The following is a 24631-nucleotide window of genomic DNA, read 5'->3' on the forward strand; positions in this document are numbered from 1 at the left end:
CTTGTAGATTTTGACCGTTACTTTGAGCAACTTATTTTTGATTTCAATTCAGTTACTTTCCACTTATACTATTGACATTCATTTTGTATTTTCAGCAGCCCAATGATCAAATAACACTTTAAGCTTCAAAAACTAACACTGTGTGGAACCAACATTGATTTGTTTGTGTCGATGAAAACTATCAAGTTCATCAAAAAAAACAAGTACAGGGTTTTTAATAAATTTATTTATAAAGTATTCAACATCTATACATATTAAAATACTCTACCTCCTACTTACAATATAACTTCATAACTCATACTGAGAAGTCATCACTCCTGCATGCCCTCCATTAAAGGCGCCTTCATATAATTATGAATTAAATAAAATCATTATGAATAAAAAATAATTACAAAAAATACCTGGCACTTCGATAGATTGAATAATCTGAGCAAAATCCCAATTTGCTTAAATGTATGTAACCAAAATGATTCAAAATAACAATATGTCATAAATAACTGCTCCCAAATTCCCTCCTTACATAGAATCGTCCTGACTGGGACTGGTAGGAGAGTAACTGGGTGACGAAGGGGAATATCTCGGAGGCTGAGGAGAGTAAGCCGGAGAGGCGGGAGAATAACTGGGACTCGTCGGCGTGTAGGTAGGAGAGGTGGGGGAATATTTAGTGCTGTGCGGCGAATACTGAGGAGAAGTAGGAGAATAACTAGGAGAGCTCGGCGAGTAATTCGGAGAAGACGGTGAATACCTCGAGCTTGCAGCGGGAGTGTGCTGTGGGCTCGAAGGAGAATAACTCGGCGAAGTGGGGGAATAACTGGGAGACGTGGGAGAGTACTGAGGACTGCCTCCCGAGAACGACGGAGAAGTGGGCGAATAACTCGGTGACGTAGGCGAATACTTCGGAGACGAGGGGGAATAACTCGGGGAAGCAGGAGAATATTGCGGAGACGTAAGAGAGTAACTGGGAGACGTGGGAGAATAGCTGGGAGAAGCGGGAGTGTATCTCGGAGAAGACGGCGAGTAACTCGGCGACGTCGGAGAGTAACTGGGTGAGGTGGGACTGTAATTAGGAGAAGTGGGAGAGTAGCTAGGAGAGGTGGGACTGTAATTCGGCGAGGCGGGAGAGTAACTCGGCGAAGTGGGAGAGTAACTGGGGGAAGTAGGGGAATAACTCGGAGAGGTGGGAGAGTAACTTGGAGAAGTTGGACTGTAGCTAGGCGACGTAGGGCTGTAACTTGGGGAAGTGGGAGAGTAACTCGGAGAAGTAGGGGAATAACTCGGTGAAGTCGGAGAGTAACTTGGAGAAGTGGGGCTGTAACTGGGAGACGTCGGCGAGTAACTTGGAGACGTTGGAGAATAGCTGGGACTGGTCGGGCTGTAATTGGGACTAGTTGGAGAATAGCCTGGCGAGCTTGGAGAATAACCAGGCGATGTAGGAGTCATAGATGGTGATGTCGGCTGGAATGCAGGACTCGACGGGCTGTAGGAAGGTGACTGTCCGTGTGGTGATGCCATGTAGGGAGACATCGCTGGAGATTGTCCTCCTGGTGACCAGCCACCGTAGCCGGGAGACATTCCAGAAGCGTCTGAAGCCGCAGAAGGAGAAAAGCCAGCGCTGGGCGTCATGCCTGGCAAATCTGGAAAAAACATAAAGAAATTGAAAATAAAAGTTATTCCTATAGTAGGTAGTTGGTGCAAAATTCGAGTGTATGTCCCACTAAATCGAAAAATATTGATTTATCACTTATTTATAAAGGTATCAACAGATTTTAATATAGACTAATCCAAATGATCATCATTAAACTAAAGATTACATAAGTCAATAACAGAAGAGGGCCCAAAACAGAACCTCACGTAAACAAAAAAAAAAGTTGACTCACTTTGAGGCGACCAAACGCTGCCTGCGTATGGAGTAGCGCCCTGGTTCCAAGGCGTCAGCGGCACCGCAGGGCTCATACTACTACTTGGTGTTGGTACTGCGAAGAAGTTCGAAGACATGATGTCAGTTCCGTGAGCCTGAGGGATCGGCATGCCCATTTTACACTTCTCCGCGTCGAGCAGCAAATCAAAACAGCCTGTGCCCATCCTGGGCAGCTGGCCGAGGATAATATTCTCGGAGACACCTCTCATTGGGTCGACTTCGGCGTGACTAGCCGCGTCCAATAGCACGTCGACTGTTTCTTCGAAGGAGCATCTCATCAGAGCTCCGGTGTCTTGTCTGTTGATACCGTGACGGGTGATGGCCATCAAGTGACCCTTGGCTGTCATGACGTCGCAAAGCAACGCGAGATGGCGATAGTTTACATACAGACCGTAGAACTGCAGGACGGCGTTCATTTCTTTCTCAACCGATTTACGAACAGCCTCTATTCCGAGCACCTAAAAGTAAAATAAAAGTCGCTAGTCAAATACAAAACAGGCTAATGCGGATGACATATATTGATGTTTTTCAACATTTGAATGAATGAATGTATACAACAAACTAACTCACCTGGAATATCTCGCAAATATCGTTGGAGAATGTTCTCACAGGGTCGACATCTCTTTCTGACAGTACTTTCATCATGCTCGTACCGTCTGTTTCCAGCAACCACTCAGCGATGGCTTTGAACTCTCCCGTCTCGGTAATAACTATCCTCTTTTTTGAGTCGGTTTGCGGCAAGTGCATGTACACTTTGGAGATGGCCTCGATACCTTGCAAAGTCATGTCACTCAACATGTTAGCTTCTATACACCTCAGGAACATGTCGTCTTCCATTTTGTCGACGTCTTCGTCTCCACCTGCGCGAACAATTCAGAAGATAAAAAGGGCTGACACAAAAAAACAACCACGCATATGGATTTCAAATGTAAACCCAAAATCTGACTTACCTTCTCCACCGAACTTGCCATCGTCACTGTTCATTATCCTGATACGAAGTACCAGTTTTTCGGCATTGTCATCATTGAAAATACAATTCAAATCATCTCCGAAACCAGCGTTGATCTTTTCTGCAATTTGTTCCATAGTCAGTTTTTTGTCCGTCATACGCTTTCTATCGAGCTCGATACGTAGCAACCAGGGAGATATTCTCGTTGGGTCAAAGTCAGGCATTTCATAGTAAACATTTACGAATTCTTGATCTTCAGTTATGACAGTGTTTTGTGGATCAGGATCATAGTAAATGGCTGTGTTCGCTGTAACTTTTCGCAGAGTTGTGTGTTCCAATCTATAGAAATACAGGAAATTAAAAAAAAAACAGGCTAATGCTACAATTATTATAAGATTGGAAATATTTTAGACATTTTTCATCATCAACCCGCTTTTGACCTTGAAATAAGTTTGAGAGCCAAATATTATACTGAAGAGATGATAATAAGGAAGGAAATTGCGACTTATTAAAATGGCTGGTCCAAACTTTCGGCAGTCAGCGGGAAGGGTTGACAAACACCCAAACATTTGGCGATCGCTTGGTTTATCACCCCGTATTTTCATTTGGTATATAAGGCATGTTAAACATATGCCAAAAGTTTGGTACTAGTTTGTCTCTATCACAGATTTGCTGAATACACGGTTTGCCAAATTTGTGACAGACATTCGAAGTTAAAACGACGTCAAAATGTCAAACATGTTACTTTTGCCATACAATGTACTCTTATCTTCACTCTATTGTGGCATCTATCAGAAAATTTTGTATGACAAAATTCAAAAAAAAAAAAAAAAAAAAAAAAAAAAAAAAAAAAAAAAAAAAATGTGTCGACACTCACCTGCACAATACGTTCTTGGCCTTCTCCGCATCCCTGGCAGCGGCACCGGTAAGAAACACCGTAAGAGACGGAGCTTTTGGCTTCTTCGATATGTTAATAATTTCCTTCAACCTGGGCACACCAAGCGTTACGTTCTTGGAAGACACTCCGGCGAAATGGAAAGTGTTCAGCGTCATCTGAGTGGCGGGCTCTCCCAAAGACTGAGCGGCCAAAGCCCCTACCATTTCTCCGGGATTTGCCTGAGCCTGCTGGAAGCGTGTTTCGATTTCTCCAATCAACCACTCGAAAGCTTCGGTGCTCAATCTGAACTGTTCGGAGACAGATTTAGCGCATAGCGTAGATCGCACCAAGCACTGGAAGAGGAGAGTAGCGTTCTCGTTGGCTTGTTTCGAGAGGCGATCCTCTCCTGCTACGATGACGCACTTCTTGAGGAGTTCCCGGACGCCGTTGATGACGCGCAGCGGAGATAAGTCTGTTGGAGCTCTCTTGTTGATGTGGAAGATCTTCTGGACATTCCAGATCATTCGTTGCAGGTTGCACGGCAGTACTACTTTAGATTCTCCACTAGGGAAAATCTGCCTAAGGGCTTCTCTGTCCTTCTGGAGTTGCTCCCACTCCCGCTCGAGCTCGGAGATGACCTCGCCGGACCCCATGAGCTGTTTGATGACATCTTCAGTGAACACCCTCCTCAGATACCGTTCGTTGCTAGGGTCGAATCTAAACTTTCTCTCGAAGGCTTTGTTGCTCAATTTAACCGTCGGCAGCGTCTGAAACTCTACCATCTCCCCGCACAAGCCATCTTCTCCGTACCTCAACTGAATTAGCTGTCCCACCGAATTTCTAACGGTACCGTCATAGTGTACCATGACGCTCTCCATAGCCTTTATGAGACGACGCTGAATATAACCAGTTTCGGCAGTCTTTACAGCGGTATCGATGAGACCTTCTCGACCTCCCATAGCATGGAAATAAAACTCGGACGGGGTTAGACCGGCGAGGTACGAATTTTCTACGAAGCCTCTAGACTCGGGACCGTAATCGTCTTTTATGAAATGCGGCAACGTGCGCTTGCGGAAACCGAATGGTATACGTTTACCTTCAACGTTCTGTTGACCCACGCAAGCGATAACCTGGAAGAGTGTTTGGAGTTTTTAGCCTACATTCATAAAGGAACCAATCTTAGTGTTATTTTATTACATAGTTCCAAACAAAGTTCAAAGTAAATTGGTCCCACGTTGGGCGGCAAATATCTCGTCAAAAAAACTTACCTGGGAAATATTAATGTTAGATCCTTTGGAACCAGAAACGACCATAGCCTTCAAATTGTTGTACTCTGTAAGAGATTTCTTAGCGGAACCACCAGTTTTGTCACGAGCGTCATTCAGAATCCTGTTTACCTGATTCTCGAAAGTCTGACGCAACGTATTACCTGGCGTCGGCTCGAGCTCCATGTTGTGAGCCTTCTGTATAACCTCTATTACGTCCTCTTTGGCCTTTTTGATGGCTTTCTGAATCTCCGTGTAAGTCTGAGGATCGGCAATGGTGTCTCCGATACCGATGCTGTGACCTGGATAGGAAAACAATTTGAATGAAAATCCCTTCACAAAATAGTAAAAATATCTGCGAACAAACGAAAACTAGACTGCTAACGGCTGATCACAGTTCAACTTACCATCGAGTAACAACCAGTTGTTGATTACGGTCTGAATATTACCGTAAAACCTTCCGCATACCTCGTGACCCAATTCCAACATACAAATATGAAGCAAAGATCCTGTAAAAACCCAAAAATTGAATCTTACTGAGCAATTTCATATTTGACATAAACCCACCTGCTGAAGTACCCAGAGTCTTCTTGCACAAGATCCCCATGACAAGCTCCCCGTGCTCCACCATGACTTTGGTGTCTCCGGGCGATATCCATTTATATGGTCCGTCGTCTTCTTCATCAGGATGTGTCGAATGTGTTCTGATCATGTTGACGTTTCCGGGAATGATAAGAGAAAATATCTGTTTGCCGGTCCACAGCGGCTTCGGCTTCAAGATGGCCGGCCGAGGCATTTTACCGTCCCAAATCGGCAAGAACATGAGCAAGTTCATCATTTGTTCTTTCTCAATGAAAACGTCGCGTTTTGTCATTTTCCGGACGGCCGTCAGCGTGTCCTGTACGATACCCATGACGGGTTTGTTCGCTTGTGGGGTGATGATCTGACGGGGGGTGATGTGCAAGTTTTCCACCTGGAATTTTGAAAAATTTGTGAGAGTGGAAACGAGTCAAAGTAACTGTAAGTCTGTAGAGTAAGATATTCCACGCTGAACTACACCCTATAATCAAACTCAGTTTGAATGAAGGACGGACATATTTTGTGAGTCAGTCAATATCTTCAGTTTTTTGTCATTATAATAGGGGAGCCCAAGCGGGGATATCGGGATTTACTGAAGCGCGGCAGATTAATATACAGGGGGATACCTTGTACCGGTTGAGTACCTCCACCAAATATGAGCCCCATATATAAGGCCGCCTGTGAGGGATAAAGGATCAGATTAGTAAAAAAAAATTGATCATCAGAAATTCTCGAGCGAGTCAGATTAAGGTAGGGCGAGTTAATTACCTGCTAAAAAGTGTATATTCCAGTAATCTGACAATTTGAGAGTGACGTAAAGAAAGGGGAGGGCAGCAAAGTTGTAAAAAAATAACATCATTTCGACATTCTCGAGCGTAGCAAATTTTTTTTTATTTTGAAGGAAATAATTCAAGGATAACGAAAAATATATAATCTGACGATTTCCGCAAGCCGAAATAAGAAAAATTCGTCGATAAAGTTTAATACGTGCACCTGTGTGATACCTATATTTCCCTCTCCGAGTTTCTATTCCTCTATTTTCTATTCACTTTTTCTCTATTACTCTCTCGCTCCGTCCCCACTCTGAATTATGTTGCCATGACGCCATCACAGCTGATCTCAGAGACTCGTTCGTGATAAAGATTAATTAATCAATTAATTGATTGATGTAGCCGTTACTACGTGGTAGGAAATCATAATGAAGAAAAGAAAAATTAAACTTTCTGTTTTTATCACTTTTATTTGTAACTAACGTTTCGTCTTATAAGGACATTTTCAAACTTATACAATATATAAGGACATTTTCAAACTTTTACAATATATAAGTTTGAAAATGTCCTTATAGGACGAAACTGCAGTAACGTTAGTTAAAAATAAAAGTGGTTAAAAACATAGAAAGTTTCATTTCTCTTTTCTTCATCAAGTAATCAATTTCAATTAATAAAGTTCAATGAATTGAAAAAAAAAATTGTTTGTGTCAGATTAAGCGAATCTCTCTAGATAATCGTCAGATTATGAGACAGCAAGCCTAAAACATAAAGATGAACCATATATATCTTAATCTGACGCGCTTGAGTATTTCAAATGGCGAATTTTTTATGCATATTATAATAATGGCCGCGAGTTTGCGTCAGATCGAAATCGTCAGATTATTGAATGAGAGCTTTTTTTGTTGCACTTACACGCGCTCGATAAAATTTTTTTCTTTTCACTTTTAACCCTTACGTACAACCACCCACATCATGCAAACGATCAGATTAACCTACCAACATTATTAAAATACGTAGGACATTTATGCTATCAATATCTGACGCGCTCGAGTATGTCCATGCAACAGTATTTTTTTACATATTTAAAAATCTGTACCCACTTCCTCCACCGATGAAAAGGTATATATTATATAATGTTTTTTTTCTTATCATCTAAGCTTTGCAACCTAATATGTCTCAATGATGCTCGGGTAATTCCCCATTTTGCATCGGGGGCTCCCCTGCTATTACACATCATTTCAAAATAGCCAAAATAATAAGGTTCGATTACTTTTTAATTGTATTAAATTAAAATGGCCGGAACTATGTCCATGTTGTGAAAGCTATTTTCTGTTTTTCTTGCCGTGGTCTACAGGCTTTCATGTCCGACGTTTCGTCTAATACTGCGGTAGACATTGTGAAAGGCGATGTGGTAAAGGCCGGAGTGCCCAAGTTGTTGTTAACGTTGTTCCAAACGCAGTAACTACAATTCCAGAGGGCGTGGCTTGTTTTTTTTAAATTGGATTACCTGACCTTGGTTCTGTGCCTCCAAGGATAGGTAGCCAGATTTTGTTGATGTTCATTGCCTCTACTTTTCTATTGAAATTATCCCATATTTCATGTTTTCGACAATTATCCATAAACAGAACTCTAAGTTTCATACATTTTGAACGAGATTCAACAAATATGATGTATCTTGGATATAGAACTAGTTTTGAAAAACAAAAATATCGATAAACAGACTCGAAAATTTTACCATGCACTAATCGTTCCAAGTTTTCAAAATCATCTGGGCTAAACAATACAGCCGATAAAATTTGGACCTGTTACCGCATAGTAATACTACTTACAGGATTTGCTCTTATTCATTCAAGTGGGTTTTATTCGCAGATAATTTGTGAACTTTTAATATCAATCGAACAGATGCCGTGAACCTGCAAACCGAATGCTAGTCAGGACACCAGCTCCAAATAATGATCCTAAAAAGAACCTCAAAGGACAAAAAAAGTGAGACATACCTCAGCTCTCGTCTCCATACTCTGCGGTACGTGGAGGTTCATTTCATCGCCGTCAAAATCGGCGTTGTAAGGGGAGGTACACGATAAGTTCATCCGAAACGTCGACCAGGGCAACACCTTCACCCTGTGACCCATCATACTCATCTTGTGGAGAGTTGGCTGTCGATTGAAAATGACCAGATCACCATCTCGAATATGTCTCTCCACTCTGAAAGAAAAAGGTTAGGATTAGTACCGCACTAGGTAAAAAGAACTCGCCAAAAGATAGATAAACTTACTTATATCCGCACTGAAGATGTAAATCTGACGGCTTGGGATGAAACCTCAGATCGATTCTTTCGCCATTGTCTCTGATAATGTATTTTGCTCCTGGGTACTGCGAATTACCCCTCTGTACCAACTCCAACATTCTAAAAAGAAAGACATTCTAAATCATCTGGAACTTAGTTATCACATGGTTTTTTACTTACTTGTCGAAATTGAAGGGGGTCACAATTTCTGGAAAGGTCATGTTTTGAGCAATGCTTCTCGGAACTCCTACTTGATCGATACGTAGGTTAGGATCAGGCGTGATTACGGTACGAGCGGAGAAATCCACACGCTTACCCATAAGGTTACCTCTGATCCTGCCTTCTTTACCTTTCAGTCTTGATTTGATTGCTTTCAGAGGTTACACCCGACTTCTGCATGGCTCTAAAATATGAATGATAGCAACGTTCATGAAAAATTTTGAGGGATTCGTTAGGTTTTTGTTGTATTTCTTGATACAATATGTAATAAATCTTAATAATCGCCGGATCTATTAGAATATGTGTACAAATTAGTACAGAAAATAAACGGAACCTTAACTGGAAATATTTACATTTGGAACAACAGCAATGAATCATTATAAGTGTCATCAATTTAACACATACATTTATATATAGAACCATTTTATTTTGAATTTGGAAAATGAATATGAAACAATTGACTTTTGTGTGCTGATTAGCGAAAGTTCTTGTTCTGATGATAGTTTGCACTTGGTAGATCGAAAAGAGATAGCATTGGCAATTAAGTTTTGAGAGGAAATTGATGATGATGACAACTATCGCTTGTCAGTTGAACGTTATTTACTATAAAATCTTTTCATACTGAAAAAATAAAAGTTAATGTGCTATTGATAAGTTCAAAGTCAACGAAAAACTCAGTGCATGCTCCATTATCTTAAGGTGAGAATTCATCCGATACTTGGGGTTTTTAGCTGAAGGTCCGGCGATGACATTATTAGGCCTACAAGACCGTGCCTGATGACAACGTAAGCTATCTACCTGAGTAAAACTTCTATCATACCTATTACAACAATACATTATGATTCTACGTATAGATTGAAAATTCGACACTGAATTTGTAGCTGGAGATTTCTCAATTGAATGAGTTAAGAATGGTGGGGGATCATTAATGATGATCAAGGTTGAATAGCCTTCAAAATTACGTTCTCATGACGTAGTTCAAGGTTATTCAAGGTCAGAGCTAAAACAATCTGAAAGTGGTAGAGTCAATGTCGTTTCAACATGGTGGGGGAGGACTTCGAAGCGGTATAAATCAACTACTCATTTTTTTGTACGTGGATTTGTGTTTTAACATTGTATCCGAAAATGATAATGATAACTGGGTATTTCACATTCCGTAGTAAGTAAATTTTATATCGTAATTATAAATTTTAATCTGAAATTCGGAATGACACTGTCTAATGTTCTGTATTCAAGAATAGTCAAGTTGAAATATGGAATAAAAAATAATATATTCAGAGAATAAACTTAGAAGTAATGACGATTTTTTAAAATTGATTTAAAAGCGTATTATGCCAAATCGACATTAAAAACTATTCAATTACAGTTAAGTTGTATAAACATTTAGTAACTGATTGATTCAAAAAACAAACCTTGGCATGCCCGGCATATCATTGTCTACCAAAGTGGCAACATGGAACTGCAACATCTTAATGTTCTCTGTGATAATATGAGCCGAAGTACCAGCAGCTTCGTTCTTCTGTAGTTCATTGTTGGCCTTGATGATATCTGCCAGTTTGTGGGTTAAATCATCCTGATTCCTGGCTGAGCCAAACATGACTACGGCAGGTCTAACAGCCAAAGGCGGGACAGGGAGTACTGTTACTATCATCCAATCGGGTCTGGCAAATTTAGGGTCCATACCTAATGATAATTATAAAAATGATGTCACTAAAAATTCACTTTTATCCTAGGCGTTTCAAATTTACATGATTCAATGGTTTTCTTGAACGAATTCAATGTCATAAATATGAGAGATGAATACAGTTCCTACATATAAGAGTAAAAAGTAAATACTTTTGAATGAAATCATTCCTTATTGAATGAAAAATGTATAGTTTTTTATTTTGGGCTCATCAAATTCTTCGCCTACAGAAAAATTCAAAAAATTTGCTAATGAATGAATGCTTGCTTTAGCGAGGTTGAAGTATATGCTGAATAAAAGCGGACCCATAAAGGTTCCTTGAGAGACACCATACTGAAAAAAATTTGGATAACTCGAAACTTCAATTTAAAGGAAATACCCATGATATTCATTGTTTGTAATTCACTGGATCCGGAGAGAGAGAGAGAGAGAGAGAGAGAGAGAGAGAGAGAGAGAGAGAGAGAGAGGAGAGAGAGAGAGAGAGAGAGAGAGAGAGAAGAGAGAGAGAGAGAGAGAGAGAGAGAGAGAGAGAGAGAGAGAGAGAGAGAGAGAGAGAGAGCATAGCACTAGTGTCAGATATATAGCATAGCACTAGTGTCAGATATATAGCATAGCACTAGTGTCAGATATATAGCATATCACTAGTGTCAGATATATAAAATAGCATTAGTGTCAGATATATAAAATAGCACCAGTGACGGATATATATCATAGCACTGGTTCCGGAGATATGGGATGACACTAGTTCCAGATATATGGCGTAGCATTAGTCCCAGAAATATAGCCTAGCACTAGTTCTGGAGATAAGGCAGAGCACTAGTTCAGGAGATACAAGATAGCACTTGTTCCAGAGATAAAGCATACTGATAAATTCTCGAATTTCATTAAGAGGTAGTACAGTAACTCATGTATAATATAGAATAATGTAATTTTCAATCAAATATTGATTGCTACTAATATTTCATATGGCTCATACCACAAATACTTACCGAGGATGAAACACTCCTCATCCGTTATATGCTTCAATATTTCCCACACTCTCTCTGCCGACAGTGCGCTCTTTTTCTCTTGCGTGTCTTCGTTTACGTGCTTCCACTCGGCAGTGAGATCGAGACCGGTTCTTCTGATGTTAGGTTGGTACCTACCACAACCTCCGTGACCTGCTTTTTTATTGGGATCTTCCCCCTCTTTACCGACATCCATTTCGTCTCCTCCCTCGCAAATGTTTTTGCCCTTGCAAAGATCGTACACAAAAGCCAACCTCTTCCTGGGTTGTCCCTTTGATTTCATGACGACTTCTTTGATTTTGGGGTTATTCTAGAAACAGTATAAAGTGAGTCGGGCAAATTAAATTTGAAACTGCTCCACCTACCGGACTGACTAATAACTTGCTGCAAAAGAAACAAACGCATCGGAGGATTTTGATGGTTTTTGTGACGAATCCGACGTGGAAAACGGGTTTTGCTAATTCTATGTGCCCGAAATGACCGGGGCATTCTGTCATGTTACCAGCACATGTCTGGCACCTGGAGTTTCTGTCGATGACTCCTTGTCTTGGGTCCATGAGACCGCACAGCTTGGGGCGGCCAGCTTCCATGGTTTCTGGAAAGCGAATGCCGCCTTCTGTGACTGACATACGACGCTGAAAGAAAGGAAAACATTCAGAGACACGGAGAAATTAGGAGTTTTCATTTTTGGATTGTTACGGATATGTATTTATCTCATTAAAGAATATAATAAGTTAAACTTTTTGAAGTTTTTTTTTTCGTGACATCTACTTAGTTTCTTCTCATTCTTAGTCATTGAGCTTTTCAAAACATACTTTATTGTCAAAAGATTTGCATTTCATTGACAAAGTCCAAGAAATACAATGTTAATATAGAAAAAGTACCAACACAGTATGAATGTAGATATAAAAAAGTTCCAAAAATGTATAATTGTGAATATAAAAAAGTTCTAAAAATGTATAGATAAAATACCACTATATATAAAGTGATAGTACAAAGAATTGCTGATATATTGTTGAAAGTATTCGCTAAAAAACTTCACCGTCTTTTTGAAATAAATGTTGCTTAGATTTGCAGATCTCATTTCTAGTGGTAAATGATTGAACAACTTACCACCATTATAATATATGGAATCCTTGATTCAATAAAAGTATAATTGCTATTACGAGTAGCATAAGAAGTAGAAGCAAAGTTGAACTTCGATTTATGTTTATAAACAAGGCAAACCGTCTCTAAGATGAAAAGTGTGATGACTGTTAAAATTTTATTGGCAGGGAACAAGTTCCTGCACGATTTTCTGGGTTTGACTTTGCAGAGACATCTTAGTGCCCTCTTCCGTAGAGAGGGGATGAGTTGCATGCTCCCCAAAAAGATATTCCATAACGTAGTCGAGACTCAATAAGTGCATGGTAAATGGTCTTTGCGATATGAAAACCCAACTCATTTGAAACCACTCTAACTGCATAACATCCGGAGTAGATCTTACTCTTGAGTTGTTTAAGGTGTTCCTCAAATTTCAGCCTATTATCAATGAATACACCGAGAAATTTTGTGTTTAATTTATTTTGTAATGTGGCAGCGTCTATTGACATTTCATCAAGCGAACATTTGAATGATATATTCGTTTTGATGCATTGAGAGAGAGTAAATTTGCATCGCACCAGCTCTTCACCTTCTTCAAGTCGGATGATAATAATAATAATAACAACTTTATTCGTCTTTTCGATCATATACATGATATAAGACATGTCATAAATAAAAATATGAAAATTATATAAAACAATAATAACGGTCCACAGTATAACATAGATCGGACACTTGAAACAGGTACTTAACTATATACATATATATATACATATATATATATATACATATATACATACATATATATATATATATATATATATATATATATATATATATATATATATATATATATATACAGTATTTCCGGAAACTGTTATGGTAGTGTCATTTGCGAATAGGATAATGAAACCTTGTTTTATATACTTCGGAAGATCATTTATATAGATAGAGAAAAGCAGTGGGCCTAAAATGGACCCCTGTGGTACCCCAAGGATAATCTCTTGAATATCAGATACTGCATTATTCACAGTCACTACCATTTTCCTATCTTCCATAAAAGATTTTATCCATTCCAGAAGGAACCCTCTAATGCCAATGTTATATAACTTACTAACCATTATGTCACTATTTACTGAATCAAACGTCTTAGCCAAGTCAAATAATATTGAAACTACGTACTTGCCCTTATCGATTTCATTGTAAATAAACTCGAATTTTCTAGCAATAGCAGTCTCAACTGATCTAGCTTTTCTAAAACCATGTTGATGATCGGTTAGAATCTTGTATTTTTCGAGAAACGCAATAATTCTATTTGCTACTATTTTTTCAATAACTTTAGATGGAATACTCAGTAATGATATTTGGCGATAGTTATCTGTATCTTCGAGTGAACCCTTTTTATGAATAGGAATAACTTTGGCTGTTTTGAAGACACTCAGAAACACGCCTTCCATTATAGAGTGATTCATAAGATTCAACAGAATTTCAGATATAGATGGGATGACATATTTCAGAACTTTTATTGTTATATCGTCTAGGCCACTCGATTTTTTATTTTTTAGTTCGGTTATTGTTGAAACTAGTTCAGGTTCTAGCACTTCTTCAAAAAACATTGATATTATTTCATTTAAGTCCACTGAGTTTTTTTATTCCACAATATTGTAGTATCATCCGCGAATAGAGTGAAACTAGCAGATATGTTAATCATAGAGACGTCATATACTACTACAACTACTATGAAATATAAACAAAAGAAACAAATATTGTGAAATCAAAAAAAGGAAAACCAATAAAATGGAAATAATAATTCTGATAATAATAATGTTTATCGTCATAAGATCCACATTGTCCTGAATATACGAGTATAATGTCTATGAATAAAACTAAATACATGTCCCAGCAAATTCAGAGAATCAAGTTGAAAGATGAAAATAGATGACAGGAAAAAATTAAAGTCTTGGGCTATAAATAATTGTAAGTGAGATATTCCTCAACATAATAAAAACAGTTTGTCATTAGGGAGTAGGGACAGATCAATTAGTATCTTTTTCACTTCAATAAGAAATTTCCGGTTTGAAAAGGATCTATATCTTTGTGGAAGTTGAAGTTGTGAATAAGTTGACACTCCCAATGAATGTGAGAGTATTGTATACAGGGCGTCTTAATAGATGTTACTGAAACCAATGTTATTGTCTCTGTAAATGCCACTTACTTTGAACATTACTAAACCGATTTACTAAATCTACACTTTTTAAAATTATTTATTTCTTATGAAAACTAGGTTCAAACGTTTGACAGCTCATATGTCAAAGTTATGAACAGTAGGATTGTTGTTTACCGTGTTTAAAACTTTCAGGAAGAAGGCAAGTACAATCAAAATAGGAATAGGTCCAATATTGAGTCTAGCAGAAAACTACTTCTCATTCCTACAAGTGCAGATAAGATATAGTTACATTTTACTATTTGAAATCCTATTTGAAAAAGTGAACTATCATCGAATCCGAGGGAATGTAATATTGCTGACAGTAGTATATGTCTAATTATGTCGAAGGTCTTACTATAATCGTTCTGAAACCAGGGTCGATAAGAGGTAACAGTGGATGTTTTTGATTTCATTTGGCTAAATGATATTGGAAAGCCTCTATGATGATGATGAAGATTCATGAATGCAAATATAATGAAAAATATAACTTATGTGATTTATGAGGAAATCCCCTCTGGGAAACATATTGAGTATTATGACGTCATTTAAAGAAAGTGCCTTGACCTTGACAGATATTTACAAACACTAGTTTCTGGTTTTCCAGATACAGGGATTTGTCAAAACATGTCCTAGTGTTTCTTAGAGGAACGAACATCATTTTTGATTAGTTTTAACAATCAGAAAAAACCAAGTAACATTTCACACAAATTAAATAGAAAATTGGTATGTATATGCTCAACAGTATTTTTCTGATATTCGTGAAAATTGTACAGTATTCGATGAAATAGTAGCTTTTTTTCGGTTTTTGCACAACAAATTACATCCTGTGAAAATTTAGTGTCCTCACACTGCTTTGTGAAATTGTCCAAAATGTTCAACAAAAACCACTGTTTTTCTTATGAAAACAGATCTGTGATTGACTTGAAATTACTGTAATACTGACGGCTACAACATAAGGCATATTTTACTCACTATTTCATCTGGACTCAGTATTCCAAACTGCACTCTTTTCACTGTTCTTAGCGGAACTTTACTATCAGACGCCGCCATCTTGACGTCTAAATCGTTGTGAGCCGATGATCAACTGATCACAGACTGAGGCTGACAGATGGTTGTAGAAGGGACCCCACAGAACACCAACTTCACAGAATGCCAACTTCACAAAACACCAACTTCACAGAACACTTAACACCTTACCTTGTCTGAATTCGTAAATATATTCTGGGGAACCAAGGAAAATAAAGTGAATGTAAAAGTTACATATCGAAGTAAAATGTTTACGTTTCTTGTTTCAAGGAAGGTTCACTTGAAATCTTTGAAATGATAGTACTGTTGGCCAAAAAATCCGTTATTTGAAATATAATACGAGGTAAGACAATCGAAGGCTAGGGTAGTTTTCAGAGGTAAATTATCTCCCTAGGAAGTAGAATTCCAACTAGTATTTCATTTGGAAGTTAATAGTTTTCTTGCAGTGAAAGACAAATGACGAATCTCGTCGCAGGCGATGTGGAAGCTTATCTTTGTAATTGTCCGCCTTGGTGAGCCTGGTTTATCTTTGATATTCGAGTATGGAGTTCTCTGTCGATCCCATAGATGGCGTTTTTTCAACAGGGGATGTCATGGCCTGTTTTTTCAGATTCGTTCTTTAGGAACAATTGAGTTAGTAATGCATTTGTGGTTCAGTCTAGCACCACTGAAGAGACCGAAACACTACTGTCTGTTGTTGGACTTTGTTAATTCCAATTAACAAATGGTGTTTGCGTTTTAGGTAAGTTGATACTGATTCGTGTATAAAACTTGGAGTCAGCATCAAAAAAGACAACTTAAGTTTCTGTAATTCATACAATATTTCAAGAGATTTCAACCAATGTATGTTGAAATTGTTTTTTAGGACATCTCCCAATATTTACATAATTTGAGATGAAACAGTTGTATTTCACAAAATTGTTCTCAATCAAAGCGATTTGAGTGAAACAAACAAAACCACTTTCCTCTCCTTTTATTAGTAAAATTCATGAAAGGTGCAAAATGCATATAAAATTCAGTATATTATATACAAAAGTGATAAAATAATACTGTGTTTAAATACAAAAGTACGAGATTTATCGAAACCCAGCCGCTCGAAGCTCCATCAGGGCGCTCTGCGTGATGATTCCGTGATTTTTATTGTAGCTGTTGAAAGAATTGCACAGGTGATTTTTAGCCGGAGCGAATCTTCTCTTGGGCACTTCGCTAGTCGACTTCATCTGGACTCTGTGATCCCCCGCGGCCTTAACAGACTCCACCCTGTGCTTCGCAGGAGGTTGAAGAGTCTGTGCCACGATGACCTTGGAATCGGACCTGATATGCGCGGTGTGCAGCCAGTGTGTCTTCTGACTGCTCATTTTAGGTTCTGACTGCGACACGTAAGACCGGTCTTTGAGGTTGACGTGCGACTTTATATATTTTTCCGCGTTCTTGGTAACTTTGGAGTAGACTTGTGGCATGATCGGCTTTTGTTTTACAGACACAGGATTGATGAACGGTCTGTGATGGTGAGCAGACATCAATTCGTACAGTTTGTTGCGGTAGTCATCTACAGACAGCCGGATATCGTCGTTCAAAGGAATAATAACGTTGGTTTGCATCACGATTTCTTGTTCCGGATCGTGAAACCTCGCCACGTACTCGTGCTCCAAGGCCTCCTCAGCTCTCAGTCTTTTAAGGGGGTTGAAAACGAGCAGTTGGGTGATCAGACTCACGGCGTCTGCAGGCGCGCTGGGGCCCAACACCGATTGGAGGGGGATTTTTTGGACGGCCGATGCGTTTCGAATCATCGACGACCCCACTCCTGATATGCAGATTTGATTTACATCTGAAAAGTAAGTTGGGATAAAAACGATATATTTTAATTGAGCCAATATAGAGGGAGCATTTTCTGTCAAAGGTATTTCTCCAAGTTCTGAGTTTGAAGTCAAAATAATGAAATATCGTGTAAGTCAGAATTCAACGATATTTTGAGATTTAATTCAGATTTCAATATATTTTTTTATTTCTACTTGTTATATTCTCTGGGGATCCTTGGTCAATAAGACACACTAGTTTTCATGATGTTTAATGATTCAATCAGGACACAACTTTACATATCAAAATTGTCGGACGGAATGGACTCTCAGAAGATGATCTACTGTCAAAAAACATAGAACACAAAATACATGATACAACATAGAGATTATTAAATTTAAAAAGTTTATTGAAACCTTACGATATTAAACTCAATATTTTGTTGAATTTTGACTTTGAATTCGTAATTTCATAATATTCCAATTTCAAATTCGGAACATCGCGAAACTCCGAATTCGATTAGGACATTCCATTGCAAATTCCGATTTTAAACTTGTAGTTTTAATAAATTCTGATTTTGAATCAGAAATTGGATGTTTTTTGTGGGAAAATATCTGGTAGAAATTTTATTTGAACTTAGGAAGCCAGGGTCAAGAGCCGGGCACTTCAAAATCAATCAAAGGAGTTTTTTGCTGTATAGGATTTCTGAGGCCAATCATATTGGATAAGGATTTCAAATGGATCACATGCATCTATTTTTTTTGAGTTGTCTATTTGTTATTAGTGCCAGTTGTCATAATGATTGTACTAAATGAAAAATGAGAACAATATATACAGCAAAATAAAACTCAGAAATCTACAACATAAACATCAGTTATATATGACAACTGAGGGTAATGACGAATGCACAGAACAGTCAATTCAGACAAATACATTTGCTGCAATAAAATCTCCAACGACGTGGAACAATGATGAACTAAATACAATGAAAACGAACTGCAAACGGTACATAAAAATTTAAAATAGACAATACAAACATCATCTAGAAATGACAGCTGACACTACTGATTTCAAAATATGAAAATGGGATTGAATAATCAGACTTTTTGGCAATAAATGATATGTTGGAAATGAAATAAGCAAATTATGATTTTGGTGTGCGTTACCATAGGGGAAGGGCAGGAAATGGCTGATAGTAAGACATTGACCCAGGCTGAAATTATGAAAATGGTTCTCTATTTGTTAGTTCCCGGTCCGACATATAAATGATTACATGACTATCAATGGAAGTTACCATCTGGTGTTGGCGTTGGAATGGTAGCCATAATTTTCTCTACCTGGTTGACAGTTGAAGATCCAGGAAAAATAGGTTTACCAACCGTCATTTCCGCTAGTATGCAGCCCAAACTCCATAAATCTATACCTTTGGTGTACCTGCAAATTGGCAAATATATGTTTTGACTATATATAAAAGAAATAACAATTTTGGTACCTTCTATTCGCTATAAGTATTTCTGGAGCTCGGTACCATCTTGTTGCTACATAGTCTGTTAAAGTTGGATCACATTCGCCAATGGTACCATCTAGGTTTTGTGATAAAGACCTAGCCAATCCAAAATCGGCAATTTTACATCTGAAATTATTAATTTTAATGACTATAGTAGGCTTAGAAAAATGAACTCATTTTTAATTTTCATAGTAATGTTTGTAAATCTCTGAAAATATTGAAATTGATACCAAACTTGATAACGAAATCAGCGTACCTACACAGACTGTCCAATAATACATTACTTGGTTTCATATCTCTGTGGATGACATTCCCAGAGTGGATGTATTTCATTGCTTTCAGCAGCTGGTACATAATGTATCGTTTGTGTATGTCTTTAAGTATGTTCCCTCTCTTTATGACGTTGTGCAGATCCGTTTCCATATACTCGAAACCTAAATAGATGTCTCTGTTGTTGGCAGCTCTGAAAAATTACTATATTCAACGATTTTCAACGGTTTGTTCGGTTTCGATGTTCTCAAAAGTAGATTCAAACTTATTTTATCGTTTGATTAGGACATTAAAAAATCGTAGTGAAAGAAATAAAAAATGGGATCACAGCTGCCCTAATGATATACAAAAATGAAAAAAAAAAAAACAATTCTAAGCTATAAAGGTTTGTTTGATTGTAGACACTTTCCAACTGTAGCCTCCTAGACTATTATAACGCCTATAGGTTCGTTCTGGTTCTACGAAATTCAGGTTCTAGGACGTCAGGATCATGTGCAGTTGATATAGAGCGTTCTGGTTTATTGAGGATAATATCGGATCGATGAATCCTTTGTTCTGGTTTCTACTGCGAAATGATCCTAAACTGTCTTGAACCGTCTCGAATTGTTCTTGCTCTAGAGGCTGAACTGTTGAGAACTGTTCCCGTTGCGCGTTCATGTGGAAATTTATTTGGGCTAATTTCTAGGATGTTTTTTATTTATTTGATTTAAATAATTGATGATTGAAGTTAGATAACAACTGAGCTGATTAAAAGGATACGCTACATAAGAAAATGGACGTGATCAACAGTATTTTCTCGTCTTCATCTCTTCATATATACCTTTGTATATAGACTATTAGTCGTAAAACGTAAAACACATTTCTCTATTCCGTTTGTATTCCAAACATTCGTATTGGAATCGAATTAGATATCATTCACAGAATTCCTACACAATATAATTAATGAAAGAAGTGAAGTTTCACTTACATGGAACACTGTCATCCTCACTGCTAGACATCTGATGTTTCGCCGTGAGACACTTGCCTTACCGGCTCTTCAGTAGCAAATACGGATAACATTATAAGGAAAAACAGTCAATTCGTTCATAAAATTACGACTTTTTTTAACGAAATGGGTTGAATATACCCACGGCATCGATGGAAGTACGTTCGCTTATTTGATTAAATCCCAGCCATAGGAATCTTGTTTGAATTGAAAGGATATATTTTTAAGAGAGAGAAATTTTGACTTTCTACTTCTCCATCTTGATACAAAAAATGTTTTCCGAAAGTGTAAAGGTTTATTCTAGTTTGCTACCATTAAATCTTGTATTCTAGGCAAAAATGTAGCCCACTACTTAATAAATGCTCGTATATCAATCTCACCTGTGAATACTGTGCAATTTAACGATATTAGGGTGATTTTTGAACGATTGCAAGAACATTATTTCCCTGAAAGTTCTTTGAGCGTCAGTCTGATTTCGAAAAGCATCGAATATCTTCTTAACTGCCACGACTTCTTTGGTTTTTCTGTCGATGGCCTTCCAGACAATCCCGTAAGCACCCTTTCCCAATCTTTTCTGGATATCGAACCTCTTCATGATATGTTCGTCAATTTCTGACATTTTGTCCTTTGATTGGGCCATTGTAGAATATATCCGTACACTTTCTATTGCGATTTACTGTGTAAAATACTTGTAAAAAAACTAACTTATAAATGTAAAGCTGTCATTTTGGCGTTTACTACAAACTGAGTGACGGATCGTACTGTTATCACAGGGTGACCCTGAAAATAAAAAAATAGAATAACAATAATTAACATTATCACTTCTTCCCACTAGTGTTTTCCAAAATATAGCGAATAGTGTCCGACCGAAACTGGTTTTTACTTCCGAAACCGAAACCAAATTTCGGCAACGGTCTCAGTTTCGGCCGAAATCGAAACTTCCTCACAAGGATTATATTTTGAGGGAAAAATAAAGAAAACGTTATTATAATCAGTTAGTCTTTATTTCTTTATCTTTAAATCACAACGTTATGCAGTCTTCGACATTATTACTTATTGATAATCAACAAATCAACATAACAACCCCTTATTTAAGAAGAAATATTAATCGTACCTTAAAAATGATTGAAATAGGTGAGGTGTTCATTTGAGTAGGTGTAGATTCTTCTTTTGAATATTATTAATGGTTTTTCAAAAATATTAAACATAAAATTAGTTATTTGAGTTGTTACCTAATATTACAATAGGTACTTTATATTTAGGTAATAAACAAAGTAAATCATGAAGTATGAGTTGATTAGGCACGTGGACGCGCCAAAATGTCATTTCAATTTCCTCTATCTCAATTATAATCGGATTTGTGCAAGTAATGTTTTCAGCCTTATTTTGTACATCCTTATACAACGTATTTTATGAAAAGTTTTCAATACTTTCTGTTCTGTTTTTCCGTTAACCAGCTGTCGCACCCATACGCAGCACTATATCAAAATAAAGCAGAAACTGACGTAACTTAATGTCAAATTCCGTTCATAAATAAATTTCACGCTAGTTTTGAAATAATCAGAACGAATGTTTTTGAATCTGGTCTATTGCGCCGAAGGGAACAAAGACCATAAAAAACGAGAAGAAGAAGAATGAATTTGAATCACAGACATGAGCGCCAGAAAACGTCTTAAATAATCTGAAATTCAAACTAATATGTGTTTCAAGCAACATTCATTGATTTGAATTCGCTTGACATTACAAATTCATTTCACTATATCTAAATGACAAATTTGTTAAACCGAAATAAAATGAATTCATTAGAATCAATAATTTTTTGTGCATAATCGACAATTTTCAAAGAGTGCCTGGCGTTTAAAAACACAAAAATGTATCCAGAACATACCAAAAGCAGTTACTGAAATAGTTAAATTCTTCAATTTTGCTGCGATTTAGAGACTTCCTCCATATCATTGTATTTTTAATTATTTATTAAATTAATTTATTAACACGCTTTTCTTAACTTCACCTGTATGTATGTATGTTTATTTACTTGTAACTCTCATTGCTTGATCTGTTCGCGGACAGATGGCGCTGTACGTGATCTCTTTGATATAATTCGAACTCACTTTACATGTATTTCTTCATTTGAAAAAAGTATTTTTTTATTAACACGCGCGTCTGTTCCCTTTTTTGTAACCCTTTTTTGCGCGCCTGCTGCCTTGGGTTTGGTAGCTGATTTTCAGGCTCCCTTTCCCGAATCAGAAAATATCAATGGTCATTTTTCTAAACAATATACCTACTGCTGATTGATCCCAAAGTTTAGATAAAATAAATATAGTTTAAAAAAGACTAAAAAAACACGCTTTTGTAGCATGTGAAACTAAAAAATGAAAAATAAATATAGTTTTCAAAACTAAATAACACTAGGTTACTTTTGCACCTCAGTTCTCCTTCCTTGACACTTTTCACTTCGGCAATCAACATTGTTCCAATAAAAATGTTAAAAAATGTACGGAGCTGTTTTTTGGTTATGTATCTCTGTATTTTACGTTTTTAAGGTTAATGGTATAGTTGGTACGACTGATGCAAGCATTCGTTTTTAAATTAGGTTTTTTATAAGAAAAATGTTGATGGTTGAATTGAAAAGTGTGAATTGAGGAGAAATAAGGTGTAAAGGTGACCTAGTGAATAAATGCTTGTGTTTTAAAATAGTTTATCTTGTGAAAAAGAAGGCTGAAAAGTTGCCATTTTCTGAACTTTGAAGGGCCTCAACTTTGTAAGTAAGGGAGAGCGCTGCTTTTTTCTTTTGGATTCTCAATCTACGCATCAAAATACGTAAGTACACTCAACATTTTTTTCAAAATCGTGGGGGCCCTCAAAACGAATATCTGCATCTTTTCTTATGTAGATATATCCCCCCCTTGTTTTTGCTACTATGCACAATTCATAAGTACACAAACTGTTAATGTAACTAAACAATCCGGTATATCTCTGAGCAAACTTTACTTTATATATAAATAAAACACTCATTTCTGTTGAACGTACAATAAAAATCATTCGTAAAGACCGATACGAACTTTGAACTTCAAGTTACTCCGCACCAACATCTTGTTTCCCATCTCCAAAAAACTTACCTGAAATTTCATAGATTTTGCATTTAATTCAAACGCACATTTTCTCATTTCTCGCGCTAACTTCGTAAACAACCGTGAATCACTCGCAAACAGTTGCAAACTCAAACAAAACTACCAATCCGGCCGGTACTGAACATAAAGAAGGCACCGAATGTTTAATCATTAAATGCTGGAATTAATATGATATAGTGTGGTTTGTTTATTGGTCACATTCACATGCGACTGTCGTCATGACAACAATCAATCATTATATTTTATTGTGGGCGCACGGCAATATCTATATCGTCAATCATCAGTTGAACATCTACATAACGAGAGACATCTAACGATTTTCGCATCATCTAACAAACGGGTCAGGTTGTGGGTTGGACGGGATAATGGACGCGTTTATCAATTTTTTATGAAGGGCGGTTTGAGGCGACCCAGTGACATTGAAAGTATCGAAACGTTCATTAATAAATATCGAGCTTGTTATATCCAACAATGGATTTTTTTCATTAATAGTGGAGGGCTTGAAGTGAAATTGCACCTTCTGCACAAAAAAAATTGTTTTGTTATTCAGTACAGATGCTTTCGAGGGCTATACAACGTATATAGCGGTCAAACAATTTTTCGGTACCATTTTTTCAGTACGATTTGTCTTTAGCCTAAGTTTCGACGATTATCTCTTCATCAGAGCTAAAATTATTTCCAGCGAGCATTCTCGTGAGCTCTAAGAACAGGAAAAAGTCGCTGGGAGCCAGATCTGTAGAATACGGTGGATGCGAAAACAATTCGTAGTCCAATGTCAGTTTTGCCATCGTTTTCGTTGATTTGTAACACGATAGATTGTCTAGATGAAACAACACTTTCTATTTCTACAAGTAGGGCCTTTATTTCGCGATTTCATCCTTCAAATGCATGTTTCAAGAGCCTCAGCTATCTTGATCAACTTCACTTTACGGTCATCCAACATTATTTTGTGGATCTTTTTGATGTTTTCGTCGGCAACAGCCTCTTTGGAGCGTCAACTGCATGTCTTGGCTTCAACAGTTTTTTTTTTTCGTCAAAAAGTAATGCTTTATCAACACACTAAATTCCTTT

At 37.4% G+C, this 24631-nt stretch overlaps 2 protein-coding genes across 2 annotated transcripts; both read right to left on the bottom strand.

Annotated features, from left to right (window-relative positions):
- Positions 1–208: 208 nt before the first annotated feature.
- Positions 209–15969, bottom strand: RpII215 (RNA polymerase II subunit RpII215). The gene is given in 16 exon segments (XM_023174454.2): positions 209–1634; positions 1878–2376; positions 2489–2778; positions 2869–3206; positions 3745–4874; positions 5013–5311; positions 5417–5518; positions 5577–5982; positions 8356–8563; positions 8634–8765; positions 8826–9025; positions 9027–9048; positions 10277–10547; positions 11538–11865; positions 11921–12190; positions 15817–15969. Coding segments are annotated over 16 exon segments (5691 nt in total). The 5' UTR covers positions 15895–15969; the 3' UTR covers positions 209–516.
- An 857-nt stretch (positions 15970–16826) lies between these two features.
- Erk7 (Extracellularly regulated kinase 7) lies at positions 16827–23768 on the bottom strand. Its single transcript, XM_023174453.2, has 6 exons — positions 23549–23768; positions 20810–21209; positions 19431–19637; positions 19160–19300; positions 18962–19101; positions 16827–17698 (listed from the first exon to the last, which is right to left on the bottom strand). Exons 2-6 carry the CDS (start codon positions 21067–21069, stop codon positions 16947–16949), a joined length of 1500 nt encoding a protein of 499 aa, XP_023030221.2. The 5' UTR covers positions 21070–21209; positions 23549–23768; the 3' UTR covers positions 16827–16946.
- Between the last annotated feature and the right edge of the window lie 863 nt (positions 23769–24631).

This window comes from Leptinotarsa decemlineata, unplaced genomic scaffold (genome assembly GCF_025532065.1).
Source record: "Leptinotarsa decemlineata unplaced genomic scaffold, Ldec_3_MD MMD2_tig00026282_RagTag_RagTag, whole genome shotgun sequence".
Classification (NCBI taxonomy): Eukaryota; Metazoa; Arthropoda; class Insecta; order Coleoptera; family Chrysomelidae; genus Leptinotarsa; species Leptinotarsa decemlineata.